The 14,352-nt window shown below is 44.4% G+C and overlaps 1 protein-coding gene across 7 annotated transcripts in view; it reads right to left on the reverse strand.

The window, feature by feature from the left end:
- The window catches only part of ncapg (non-SMC condensin I complex, subunit G), a 111,741-nt gene that overhangs the window by 24,656 nt on the left and 72,733 nt on the right, over positions 1-14,352 (reverse strand). For all 7 annotated transcript variants that reach the window (XM_038791537.1, XM_038791538.1, XM_038791536.1 and 4 more), the window contains exons 16-18: positions 11,722-11,903; positions 8,907-9,081; positions 471-635 (exon numbers count right to left, since the gene is read on the reverse strand). In XM_038791537.1, the coding sequence (XP_038647465.1) occupies positions 471-635; positions 8,907-9,081; positions 11,722-11,903 (522 nt within the window). The remainder of the gene's footprint in view (positions 1-470; positions 636-8,906; positions 9,082-11,721; positions 11,904-14,352) is intronic.

The raw sequence follows: 14,352 nt of genomic DNA on the forward strand, positions 1-14,352 counted from the left end.
CGTTTGTTGGGAGGGGCGGGCGGTTTGCATGTGTGTGGGGGCCGGGCGGTTTGCGTCTGTATGTGCGGGCCGGGCTCTGTGTGTGTGGGTGGGTGGGGGCCGTGTGGGGTGCGCGTGTGTGTGTGTGGAGGCCGGGTGGTTTGTATGGGTGTGGCTGGGTGGGTGGGCGTGAAAACTTAAAAAGGCAACATCCTCAAGTGATTTCTTTCAATTGGACAGAGGAAATTCCTGCTTGCACTTACCAGAAACAGGACTAACAATGGATGGCAATGTCAGTTCTCCTTTGATGAACACTTGGGCTATTTCTTACACCAAAACATAAATGGGCAATTTTACTATTCTATACCTCGACTCATACAGAATCACATTCCAACAAATTCCAAAACAAAATCTGATAATACCAATTCTGATAATGAGAAACCTATCCAATTGTTTCTGATTATAATCATGGAAAAGGTCATAAACATAACCTTAATATCATCCAGGAGAACACACAACTGCTCTGTGCACGGTGACAGTGTAGAGAGTTCAAGCAATCCCAGCGTTTTGACCAAAATACGGGTGTCTGGCGAGTCTGGATCTTTCAATATTTCGTTGCAGATCTTCACTGCCAGGTTGTCATGCACTGTAAACACCTATGCAAATAAAACAACATGTTGGGTAGCAATGCAAGGTACAAAGACAAGAGTGCGCATGTCTCCCATTTATTTTTAATTCATTCATAGGATACTTTCAGGACACAAGGTCTTGCCATCCATCAACCTATTGTGTACAAGTATATTGACAAGTGGTATCATCAACAAAGAATACAGCACAGGAACAGGTCCTTTGGCTCTCCAAACCTGTACCGGTCATGATACCAACTGTGGCCAAAAATCCTCAGCACTTCCTTGTGCTGTATCCCTCTATACCCATCCTATCCATGTTTTTGTCACGATGCCTTTTGAATGCCGTTAATGTATCTGTTTCCACAACCTCACCTGGCAATGCATTCCAGGCACTCACCAACCTTTGTGTCATCCGCTTACTTACTAATCAGACCAGCTACATCTTCCTCCAAATCATTTGTGTATACGACAAACAAAGGCCCTAGCACAGATCCCTGTGGAACACCATTAGTCACAACCTTCCATTCCAAAAAACACCCTTCCACTGCTACCCTTTGCTTTCTGTGACCGAGCCAGTTCTGTATCCATCTTATCACCTCACTTCTGACCCTGTGTGACTTCACCTTTTGTACCAGTCTGCCATGAGGAACCTTGTCAAAGGCTACTGAAGTCCATGTAAACAACATCCACCACCCTCCCCTCACCAATCATCTTTTTAACCTCCTCAAAAAGCTTAATCAAGTTAGTGAGGCAAAACCTCCCCTTCATAAAACCATGCTGTCTATCATTTATGAGTCCACTTGTTTCCAAATAGGTATAAATCCTGTCCCTGAGAATTCTCTTCTATAATTTACCTACTACTGACGTGAGGCTCACCGGCCTATAGTTTCCAGGATTATCCCTGCTACAGCGGTACCACATTAGCTATTCTCCAGTCATCTGGGATCTCACCTGTAGCCAATGAGGATACAAACATGTCAATCAAGGCCCTATCAATTTTCTCCCTAGCTTCCATCATTATTCTCGGGTAAGTCCCATCTGGTCCACGAGACTTAACTACCTCAATATCTTTTAAAAGACCCAACACCTCCTCCTTTTCAACGTTAACATGATCCAGAATGTCCACATACCCGACCCAAGAATCATCTTCCACCAAGAATCATCTTCCACAAAGTCTAATTCTTTGGTGAACACTGATGTGCAGGTTAGGTGGATTGGCCATATTAAATTGCCCTGAAGTGTCCAAAAATGGGCAGCACGGTGGCGCAGTGGATAGCGCTGCTGCCTCACGGCACCGAGGTCCCAGGTTCAATCCCGGCTCTGGTCACTGTCCGTGTGGAGTTTGCACATTCTCCCTGTATTTGCGAGGGTTTCGCCCCCACAACCCAAACACGTGCAGGCTAGGTGGATTGGCCTCGCCAAATTGCCCCTTAATTGGAAAAAATTAATTGGGTACTCTAAATTTATTTTTTTTTAAAGGAAAAAAAAGTGTCCAAAAAGGTTAGGTGGGGTTACTGGGATAGGGTGGAGATGTGGAGTTAAGTGCGGTGTTCTTTCCCAGGCATTACCTCACATTTGTCCGGATTAAACTCCATCTGCCATTTCTCCAACCTATCTATGTCCTTCTGCATCTTCTGACAATCCCCAACACTATCTGCCACTCCACCAACCTTGGTCTCATCCGCAAAGTTACTAATCAGACCAGTTACATTTTCCTCCAAATCGTTTATGTACACTGCAAACAAGAGGCCCCAGGAAAGATCCCTGTGGAACACCACTAGTCGCAACCCTCCATTCAGAAAAGCACCCTTCTACTGCTACCCTTTGCTTTCTGTGACCGAGCCAGTTCTGTATCCATCTTACCACCTCACCCCGATCCCATGACCTCTCCTTCTCTACCAGTCTGCCATGAGGCACTTTGTCAAAGGCTTTACTGGAGTCCCTGTAAACAACATCCACCGTCCTCCCCTCATCAATCATCTTTTTCACCTTCTCAAGTTAGTGAGGCACGATCTCCCATTCACAAAACCATGCTGTCTGTTGCTAATGAGTCAATTTGTTTCCAAATAGGTATAAATCCTGCCCCTGAGAATTCTCTCCAATAATTTACTGACTACCGACGTGAGGCTCACCGGCCTATAGTTTCCTGGATTATCCCTGCTACCTTTCTTAAACAGCTACTCTCCAGTTCTCTGGGATTTCACCTGTTGCCAATGGGGATACAGAGATGTCAGTTAAGGCCCCACCAATTTCCTTCCTTGCTTCCCTCAGTATTCTGAGGTAAATCCCATCCAGCCCAGGAGACTTGGGCAGCACGGTAGCACAATGGCTAGCACTGCTGCTTCACAGCACCAGATCCCAGATCCGATTCCCGGCTTGGGTCACTATCTGTGCGGAGTCTGCACATTCCCTCCATGTCTGCATGGGTTTCCTCCGGGTGCTCCAGGTTTCTCCCACAAGTCCTGAAAGACGTGCTTGTTAGGTGAATTGGGCATTTTTAATTCTTCCGCCATGTACCCGAACAGGTTTGGAGAGTGGCGACTGGAGGATTTTCACAGTAACTTCACTGCAATGTTAATGTAAGCCTACTTGTGAAAATAATAAAGATTATTATCTATCTTAATGTCTTTAAAAAACCCAATACCTCCTCCTTTTTGATGTCAACATGACCCAGACTGTCCACACACCCTACCGAAGAACTATCTTCCACAAAGTCCTTCTCTTTGGTGAACACTGATGCAAAGTACTCAATTAGTACCTCGCCCATTTCCTCTGGTTCAACATATAGATTCCCCCCACTGTCCTTAAGCGGTCCTATCCTTTCCTTGGCCACCCCCCTTGCTTTTTACATATGAATAAAAAGCTTTGGGATTCACCTTAATCCTACTTGCCAAGGACTTTTCATGACCCCTTCTAGCCCTCCTAATTTCCCATTTCAATACCTTTCTACTTTCTTTATACTCAAGGGTTTCCACTGTCCCCACCCTTCTAGATCATACAAAATCCTCCTTTTTCTTTTTGATGAGGTTCACAATATCCCTCGTTATCCAATGCTCCCTAAACTTCCCATACTTATCCTTCATTCTCTCAGAAACATGACTTTCCTGAATCCTAATCAACTGCCGCTTGAAAGACTCCCACAGGTCCGATGTTAATTTACCCTCCAACAGCCGCACCCAATACAAATTCTTCAATTCCTGTCTAATATTATCAGAATTTGCCTTTCCCCAGTTTAGCACCTTAACGCGAGGGTTACCCTCACCCCTATCCAAAAGTATCCTAAAACCTACGGAATTGCGGTCACTACTCTCAAAATGATCCCCTACTGAAACCTCAACTACCTGTCCAGGCTCATTCCCCAATACCAGGTTTAGTACGGCCTCTACCCTAGTTGGACTATCTACATATTGCATCAAGAAGCCTTCCTGGATACACCGTACAAACACAAACTCTGCCCCATCCAAACCCCTAGCACTAAGTGAGTCCCAGTCAATATAGGGGAAATTAAAATCCCCCACCATAACAACCCTGTTACTTTTGCACCTATCTAAAATCTCTCTACCTATCTGCTCCTTTCTCTCTCGCTGGGGGGGGGGGGGGGGGGGGGGGCTGTAATAAACGCACAACATTGTGATTGCCCGCTTCCTGTTCCTCAGCTCTACCCAGATTGTCTCATTGTATGAGCCCTCCGAGATGTCCTCCCACAGTACGTCTATAATATTCTCCTTAACTAGTAATGGGTAGCAGGAGGGTAGCATGGTGGTTAGCATAAATGCTTCACAGCTCCAGGGTCCCAGGTTCGATTCCCGGCTGGGTCACTGTATGTGTGGAGTCTGCACGTCCTCCCCGTGTGTGCGTGGGTTTCCTCCGGGTGCTCCGGTTTCCTCCCACAGTCCAAAGATGTGCGGGTTAGGTAGATTGGCCGTGCTAAATTGCCCATAGTGTCCTAAAAAGTAAGGTTAAGGGGGGGTTGTATGGTATAGGGTGGATACGTGGGTTTGAGTAGGGTGATCATTGCTCGGCACAACATCGAGGGCCGAAGGGCCTGTTCTGTGCTGTACTGTTCTATGTTCTATGTTCTAATGCTACTCCCCCACCCCTTTTACACCCTCCCCGATCTCTCCTGAAGCATCTATACCTTCCAACGTTCAGCTGCCAATCCTGCCCTTCCTTCAACCATGTTTCTGTGATAGCCACAACATCATAGTTCCAAGTACTAATATGTGCTCTAAATTCATCTGCCTTACCTGCTATACTTATGACATTGAAACAAATACACTTCAAAACCATTGCTTTTGATCAGACAGGGTGATGTTGTTCTCTTATTTTTGTTCTCTATTTCCCCTTCAGTTATTGCACCTAAATTAATGCTCTGGTTCCCACCTCCCACCATACTAGTTTAAATCCTCCCGAGTGACTCTAGCAAACCTCCAAGCCAGGATATTGGTGCCCCTCCAGTTTAGATGCAACCAGTCCTTCTTGTACAGGTCAAACCTGCCCCAGAAGAAATCCCAGTGGTCCAGAAATCTGAAACCTTCCCTCCTACACCACCAGTTTAGCCACGTATTTAGCTGCACTATCTCTCCCCATCTGTAGCCTTTGGCAGTGTGGCATCAACCATTCTCTTCCAACTCCTTTTCTGTTGTTCAGCTCAGTGGTTACTTCAATTTTCATCTCTCAACTTATGGTCAGCAATAGCCCCAAGCTCTCAGCATTACCTTCTGAGCCTCCCCAAATGTATCCTTGGCCCCTGTTATTCCTCATCTACGTGCTGCATATTTATTGGCACCAAGCACTTATAGGAAGTCAGAGTTAACTATCAGAGCCCACAGCAAAAGCAGGCAGCAGTCATGTTAAGGCCTGCCACTGCCTTGCCAAAGACAACATGCAGCTTCGCAGAAGGACAGCAGGCTAAATAAGGAAACTGTGGGTGAATGGGCCCAAAAGTGAGGTAACGGGTACATTCTGGCACAAATTACTCTGGGGCCTGATCAATTTAAGTATTAAAATGAAAAAATAATTTCCTTCACCCCATAGCAAACCTGACCGCTGTAATCTTTTTATAGTGTCACAAATTGGCTTACAAATCTGCAATGAAGTTACTGTGAAAATCCCCTATCGCTACACTCCGGCGCCTGTTCGGCTACACTGAAGGAGAATTCAGAACGCCCAATTCACCTAACAAGCATGTATTTCAGAACGTTGTGGGAGGAAACCGGAGCTCCCGGAGGAAACGCATGCAGACACGGGGAGAACGTGCAGACTCCGCAGACAGTGAAGCAAGCCGGGTCCCCGGTGCTGTGAAGCAACAGTGCTAACCACTGTGCTACCGTGCCGCCCTTTCACTAACGTGCATCAGACTATTTGGGTGCACCAAATCACCATTCAAAATTTGCAGTGTCCATCTCCCAGCCTATTACCAAGCTCCTAAAGGAGCGTAGTTGGCCATTATTTGGAGGCAAGCATGTCCCATTTTCTTTCCCAACACCTGCCAGCTCTTTTAAAATTCCAGACGTTCCTCAACCTAGAGACATTGGGATCCTCCGAGATGGTGATTTATAAATCAAGCCTGTACTGTGTCCAGATCTGGCCAGCAATTAAACATCAAGCCCCTGATGTCAGTTTCCCCATACACACACTCATGATACCTTGCTCCACCTCTCCCTTGCTTTTCAGACTGCTTGTCCTGCAGATAAACATTAGGAAGACTATAGAAAACAACCCAGCTCCCACTAAAACCTCTATATTTTCGGCAATATTCTCATGATCCAATCCTCTATATTCAAGGATTTGTTTGAGCACTCCACTTCACTTGCACACAGCAAAGGCAGGTGGTCTGCCACTAACAGCACTGTGGGTGTGCCTACACCTCAGGGACTGTAGCAGTTCTAGAAGGCAGTTCACCAGCACCTTCTCAAGGGCAACTAAGATGGGCAATAAATGCTGCCCTAGCCAGCGGCGCCCACATCCCATAAATTAATGAAAATAAAAATACTGCTAACAAGGTGGAGGTGCTCACAGAGTGGATCATTGGCTGCCATGCCCAGCATCCTATTAGAATTATTTATAATTTGGTGTTGCCATGTTGTTCCCTACTCCTAGGACACTCTTCCTGTTGTCAATGCACATCTAAAAGTGTTCCTGGAAAGGAAGCCATATTTTAATAGAAAAACACAAGTACAGTAGTTTGAATGCACAATATATTTCCTCATTCCCTGAAATAAATGCACTATTTGCTGAATATTATTTCTTCCATGCCCTCGCATATTGAAATGAGTCAAATAGATTAAGCCAAATGTATAGCTTGTTCTTTATCGAGGAGTTTACAAACGCCATACTGTATGACAGAATTGTAACCCTCTGTCACTTTGATTTAGGAAATATCCTGTCCAATTTTTAAATTTTATTTATTTAAAGAGGCACATTGTGACAATAAGTTTGCAGAAATGTAGGAAACAGAATGCGACATACAGGATGCAATGAATGCACACTGCAAACGATACAATATAAACATCCCAAACTCTAGTAGTTGGAATAGGGGCAGCACGGTAGCATGGTGGTTAGCATAAATGCTTTACAGCTCCAGGGTCCCAGGTTCGATTCCCGGCTGGGTCACTGTCTGTGCGGAGTCTGCACGTCCTCCCCGTGTGTGCGTGAGTTTCCTCCGGGTGCTCCGGTTTCCTCCCACAGTACAAAGATGTGCGGGTTAGGTGGATTGGCCATGCTAAATTGCCCGTAGTGTCCTAAAAAGTAAGGTTAAGGGGGGGTTGTTGGGTTACGGGTATAGGGTGGATACGTGGGTTTGGGTAGGGTGATCATTGCTCGGCACAACATCGAGGGCCGAAGGGCCTGTTCTGTGCTGTACTGTTCTATGTTACCGTGCCGCCATACACACAGCTGTGTATGTAAGAAAGAAAGAGAACACTTCTCAAACCTGTTGTCTAACTGTGTTGGCAATCTTTCAGTTGCTCATTTTGTAAAAGGGAGACTAAATTTTTACCATATAGGAGAACAGATTTATTTTCTAAAGTTGCAATAATTTATCTTTACAAGTGTCCTATGAAGGCACCAACCATAAGCACCACAGTAAAAGCCTCTCATTAAATATAGATTAAGTTTAAGAATGGAAATAAAACATTAGCATTCTATTTTAAGTAACTTTGAGGAGACTCCCAAGCCCAAATTATATCTAGAGCCCCTCCTTTACAAACTTTAGACAATAAATTTGTCATATACGAACAACCTCTGTATGCAAACACATTATGGGAAAAGTAGTAACGGTATTGAACGAATAGTCCAGATGGAGTTCAAATCCCAACATTGGAAGCTGTGTGATTGAGTTGTATAATTCTGCTTGTGTGTTTTGATACCAGAAAGTTGCTGGATTCTTGTTTAAAAACCCAACTGTTTCATTAATATCCCACATGCCCAGTCCACATTATGCTGTGGATATTTATGGCCTCTTGAAGTGCAAGCCATTCAGCTGCACAAACAATTGTTTGACAAATCAGGATAGACAATTAACACTGTCTCGTCAGTCCTGCCCACATCCTGCGAACAAAAGCCAAAGACTGAAAAATTACAAGCTCTTAAGTGAAATTAATAACAAACCCCAAATTCTCAATTTTGAATATTTGTTTCCAATTTCCTACTGACGGGAATTATATTACAGGCGCTTCAACACTTGTTAAACGCAAGCCTGTGTCTTCTCTGATCTGATGTATAGAATGAATGTACTGTCCTTTGGGGCTAACAATCTATCATTCACTGCTATGGTATAAAACGAATAATACAGGTTACAATTATGCACACCTGATCTTTGTGAGGGGCAGAACACTCCATCTGCAAACCTGTAATTCAACACTAAATTTTATAAACACAAAAATAAATTAATAGATAAAATGGCAACATTCAAATTAAGTACACTCCGTACTTAATCTGGCATTTGAACCATTTTCAGATTAAAATAGCAAAAGAATTCTGAATTTTAGTTGTGCTTTTGTTTCACTTTTTTCCACTCTCTGGAATGCTTTACCCGAGGTCTGGATTAATATATTGCAGTAAATTTTGACACCGCTGTGTTGGAGCCAAGTTAGGACTTACAATGATTGCAGCAAACATAGTATATTTAAACAGATGTACTACAAACTACAACAAACATAACACAACCAAATCCAAAAATTGTTGGGCAATGGATGGAGGGACAAAAATAAATTTTATTTCCTTTATCTAAACTAAGTATTATTTTGTTTCAAAGAGTTGCCCAATCTACATAAAATAAAATTTAGTGCTGTATACCTGATAGTCCTGTATCTGTTTGTTTTGGTGATTAACTTCACTGGCTCGGGTCAAATCCACGAAAAACTCTGCTACATTAAGTGCATTAACTTCAGCTAAAGGAGAAGACGCTGGTGCATAGAACAGAGTCTGCAAAGTAGGCAGGAATGCTTCCTGAAAACATTCTTGATTTCTCCTAAGAAAGGCAAGTTTTGCACATTATTAAACATCATTTCTATTTCAGTTTGCTGATCAATCTTACTTTCAATAGGTTTTAAGCAAGGTTAGAGTTCGGGAAAGGGTGGGAGTTGGGAGGAAATAACTAAGTGGAAGATTTATGAAAGGGTGGAAGGGAAACTGATTAAATGAACAGCAGGAACAGTAGAATCATTTCTTGAAACTGCTGTCTGGGGAAAAAAATTGGGAGCTGCAGATATCATCTGAAATGATTCAACTCGATATTAATTCCATAAAGTTTTAAAGTTCCTGATTGAAAGCTGAGGTGCTGTTCCTTCAGTTTCGTTGGGATAGTATTATATGTAGGGTGCAGAATGATCAGAGTAGAAATGAATGGGAAATTAAAATATGGCAACTGGCCTTAGTCTCAGTGAATACAGTATAATAACTTCGAAAGAAGTAGTTATAAATATATGTTTTACTTGGAAAACATGTTTAGAACTTGGATGGTGAGATGGGTAGAGATGAATTAGCAGGTGTAGCATCTTCTGTAATTGCATAAGATGCTGTGGTAAGGTGAACAAGTGATGGGGATGATGGGAGAGGGTCTGGCCGTCACAGATGGAACAGTTCATTTGAGATGCTGAATGGGGAAAGATGTATTTAATGGTGGCATCACACTACAGGAATGGTGGTAGATGATCTGTTGGATGTGGACGCATTGGTGGAAGGTGAGGATATGGGGAACCTATCATTGCTGTAATGAGGGTAAGAGGTGAAAGAAAACGTTTGCAAAGTTGGTAGGGCACTGTTGAGGACCCTATCAACCACAGTGGAGGAAAAAGAGACAGATAAGAAGCATTGATGCTGAAGGTGGCATTGTCAGAACAGATGCAGCAGAGAGGAAGAAACCTAGGGAATAGAAAAGATTCTTAGCAGGAAGCAAGGTGGATGAAGTGCATTCAAGGTGGTCAGTGGACTTGGAAGTATGATGTGGAGATGCCGGCGTTGGACTGGGGTGAGCACAGTAAGAAGTCTTACAACACCAGGTTAAAGTCCAACAGGTTTGATTCAAACACGAGCTTTCGGAGCGCAGCTGAGGAAGGAGCTGCGCTCCGAAAGCTCGTGTTTGAATCAAACCTGTTGGACTTTAACCTGGTGTTGTAAGACTTCTTACTGGACTTGGAAGTAGACATTGTTCAACAGAAATGGAGATAGAAAGGTTGACGGGTGGAATCAAGGCAAAGTGGGAGGAAGAGTTGGGAGAGGGTATGGAGGAGGGGGTTCTGGTATGAGGTGCTCCGGAGGGTGAACGCCTCCACCTCATGTGTGAGGTTGGGGCTGATACAGCTGAAGGTGGTGTATAGAACACACCTTACAAGGGGGGAGGATGAGCCGGCTCTTTGAGGGGGTAGAAGATGTGTGTGAACGATGCGGAGGGGGGGCCCTGCAAACCACGTTCATATGTTTTGGTCCTGTCCAAAGCTGGAGGATTACTGGAAGGAGGTTTTTAGGGTAATCTCTAAAGTGGTGCACGTGAGACTGGACCCAGGCCCTCGGGAGGCCATATTCGGGGTGTCGGACCAGCCGGGGTTGGCAACAGGCGTGGAAGCAGATGTAGCCTTCGCCTCGTTGAACGCCCGAAGGTGGATCCTGTTAGGGTGGAGATCAACCTCTCCACTCTGTGCCCTGGCGTGGCGGGGAGACCTGCTGGAATTCTTGATGCTTGAAAAGATCAAATTTGAACTGAGGGGAAGGATGGAGGGGTTCTACAATTCATGGGCGTTATTCATTATGCACTTTCGAGAATTGGATCACATCGAACATTAGGCGGGAGGGTGGCTGGGAGGGTTGGGGGGGGAAGAGGGACTGTATGTGTTAATGGTGACTATGGGTGATTCCTGATTCCTTTTTGTCATTTGTTTATGTTAATATACGGGCTAATGTCTGGGGTTTGGTGGGAGGATGGGATTGTTGTTGTTGATATGGGAATTGACATTCGAAAAGTTGACGGGGAGGGAAGGGAAAATTGGAAATTGACCAAGTGAAGGCCTGCTTGTACACATTCCAGTTTGGAGATCTTGGCGGTAGAGAGATAAGTGGGCTTTTTGTGGTTGAGGGGTTTAGAGGTTGATGGGGACATGGCGATCGAAAAGTGATCTCCAGAGGAGATGAGCTCAGACAGTCTGGAAAATGATGACTTATGTTCAGTGGTAGAGCAGGTGGTGTTGGAGATTAGTGGTCAGCTTCCCTGACATAATCATCTGTTTTCCAAACAACAAGTATCGTCCTTGTCAACAAGTTCAGTGACAATTTTAGGGTTGAATCAAAGAGAAGAGAGCGCTGCAAGCTCAGAGAAGGGTCAGGTTAGAGTGACTGAGAAGAGTAGACAAAGAGAGATAGGTGATGCCATGCTGGTTGTTCCTAATGAGAAAATCTACCTAGAGGAATGTCAACGCCCAGAAAGAGAAGGTCTGGTAGAATGAGAATTCGGAAGTTGAGAGAAAGGGTCTACTACGCGGGGGAAGAAAATTCCTGACAAAAGCAATGGGCAGAGGCAAAGGTGACAGTAGAAAGTTCAGCATCATATCAAATTCAAAATTCATTCAATTGGGGGCTTTCAGCCATATCAACTGGCAAAACTGGCAAAGGTACAAACCTGCTCATAAATGCATAGAGAGGGAAGAAAACCCCGAGGCAATGTCGAAGGAAAGTGTCCTCTTCAGTCACAGGATTGTACCATAACAAAATAAGCCGGGTAAGAATTTTGGAGCTAGAGAGTCTTCCAGAAAAAAGCAATTTAGCAAGGCCTTCAGCAGCTACAGTCCTGAGGTCCATTACCTGAAAATATAAGCAATTTTATTAGCATATAAAAATTATATGTACTGGAGAGAGGGGACATGGAGCAAATGAGGGAGGATTTGCCAGAGCGGTAGAAAGCATGTAGAGGAGAGAAGGGAAGCCGTGGAGCAAAGCGGCAAGAGAAAAGGGGGAAGGGAAGCAACTTTGGAAAAGACACAAATTAGTTTGGGATGCCAGAGGTAAATGGATGAGAATGCAGGGGAGGAAGAGAGCACAAATGCTCGAGGAGTTGGACAAAAACAGCAAAGTTGAGAATCATGTTTTCCTTGTAATCTACACCCAAAATGCAGTCAGTGGTATCTTCTTTCTCCGCCATAACAGTCACAACTTTCCACTTGAAAGCAACAAAAGTAGGAAAGTTAAAAAATACTCAGCTTTCATTTCCTCCATTTCACAAAGTTCGTCTGCTTCCACAACAATGCTAACTGTTGCCTTTCTTTTCTACTTGGTCTTTTCTGTGGCTCTGTTCCAATTGTGGCAATCAGTGAATTTTCCTTTCTTTCTATGCTATCTATGTCCGAATGCTTAGTTGCCAGGTTTCGAATGATACCACCACAAGTTTCAACCGGCTATCGATCAAAGAGCCAAACACCAGTTAGTTAGTTCAAGGGTACTTTATTTAAACACAATTAGTCATGCAACATAAACACTACTAGCTAACTACACCTATCAACTAAGACAACCTGTACTTAACTTCGGGTACCCGGCTTAGGAAAAAAGTGGCCGCTGTTCAATTCTGGATCTCTCGGGTTCGAAGGAGTAACTGCTGCTCAGCTGGGCCCATTCGTCTGGTAGCGGGCATTGAACTTGGACTCATTTCTGGTGTTGCTGCAATTTGCGATGACCATGACCAGGGTACAAAGGCCAAAACAGAGCGAACATATGGCAAACTCTTCTTCTTATACTCAGGGGGATTTTGCGCTCTTTTGGGCGGTCCTTCGATTTGGGCCTTACTAATTGGGTGATCCCTGATCACTCTGTTCGATTCCTTAACCAATAAGTGGGCGGGGATCTGGATGGCTGGACGTGTCCCAAGCAGTCACTGACCCCGTTGTTTGTGTTTCCTTTGGACAGGGAGTGGCGCCGAAATGTCTGGGACTGACTGGTTGCTTGAGTACCAGTCCTTGGTTTTGGGGATGATGGGCCATCAGATGCTAATCAGCCTGATTAACATGCTAATGGGACGGAGTTTCGATACCGTCTGGACTTTTGCTGACAAATATGCATTTCAGGCTCTGAGCCTGCCTGATTCTTGCGAGTTTCTCTGTACTAGTTGGAAGTGGCTATCCCAGATGGCTACACTCCGTCCTCTTGATTCTCAACGCGAAGCGTGAAAGATCACAATACTGGGTCTTCTTTGTTCTCAGAAACGCCGGGTACCCTTAGCCAACGGCAGGTCTACTCTACTCTGTCCCATGGGTCCAAACCATTTACCTAATTTTCCCTAAACAACACGTCTAAGAATTTCTGAGGGGCCATTTAACATTCAGTAAAAGGGGAACCTCCAACTGTCTCTAACTAGACTACACTCACGCTGCTATTTAACAATCAAAGAACTTATCTTACAATACAAAACATTTCCGATAACAGCATCACATTTCTTCCTATCACAAACATTCATACACAGAAAATAAACTTTATTAACAAAAACAACCACCACGGAATTTATTAAATAAAAAGTTTCAGAAAGAGTGTGGGGTCTGCTGGAGTCCGAGGAAGGGAGCTCTAAATGTGTATACTGGAGGCCCTCCTTCTCCATTTCCACAATCTAATGGTCTGAATGACACTATACAATATGGTTATTACTAGTAAGGCTTGCACTGTGTAGGACAGTGAATAACATTTGACGAGGTTCTCACACCATGTGGGGGTATCGGTGGCTGGGTGTGTGTGCAGTGTAGTGTCCGGGCTGGGGGTATTGTGTTAGGTGGTCGTGTTCGGGGCCTGTGTGGTGAGGGGGCTAGAGGTAGGTAACGCGCGCAGCTGGGCTGTTCCAGCGACGATCATGATGCCGATAATCAGGGTCGTCTTCACCTTATTTGGTTTTTCTTCGCCGTCGAGTGTCTTCGTATCTTCCTGGGGGAACAAGCATAGTATCTGTTATAATCTTGTTGGTTAGCATCTCGTACGTCTGTCTGTTTCTCCGTAATGTCAGTTTCCCATTATAATCGTCACCATATATGACTCCCTCATTTTTGTTTTCTTTTTCCAACCATTTGCGGAGACAAGACATCCGAAAAAATTCTGTGTCACAGTGCGAGCACTCTCGCAGCCTGTGGTCGATGGGCTGAGTGGGCAGACAATTTCTCCGTCCTCTGCAAACTTGTTTTACCAACCAAGTGTTTCTGACATGTAAATAGTAAGTGGGGGATAGCAACCGAAAGGTTGCCGGAAAGGGCAATAGTTGTGGGAAAAAGCATTCTTTAAA

Source organism: Scyliorhinus canicula, chromosome 3 (assembly GCF_902713615.1).
Source record: "Scyliorhinus canicula chromosome 3, sScyCan1.1, whole genome shotgun sequence".
Classification (NCBI taxonomy): Eukaryota; Metazoa; Chordata; class Chondrichthyes; order Carcharhiniformes; family Scyliorhinidae; genus Scyliorhinus; species Scyliorhinus canicula.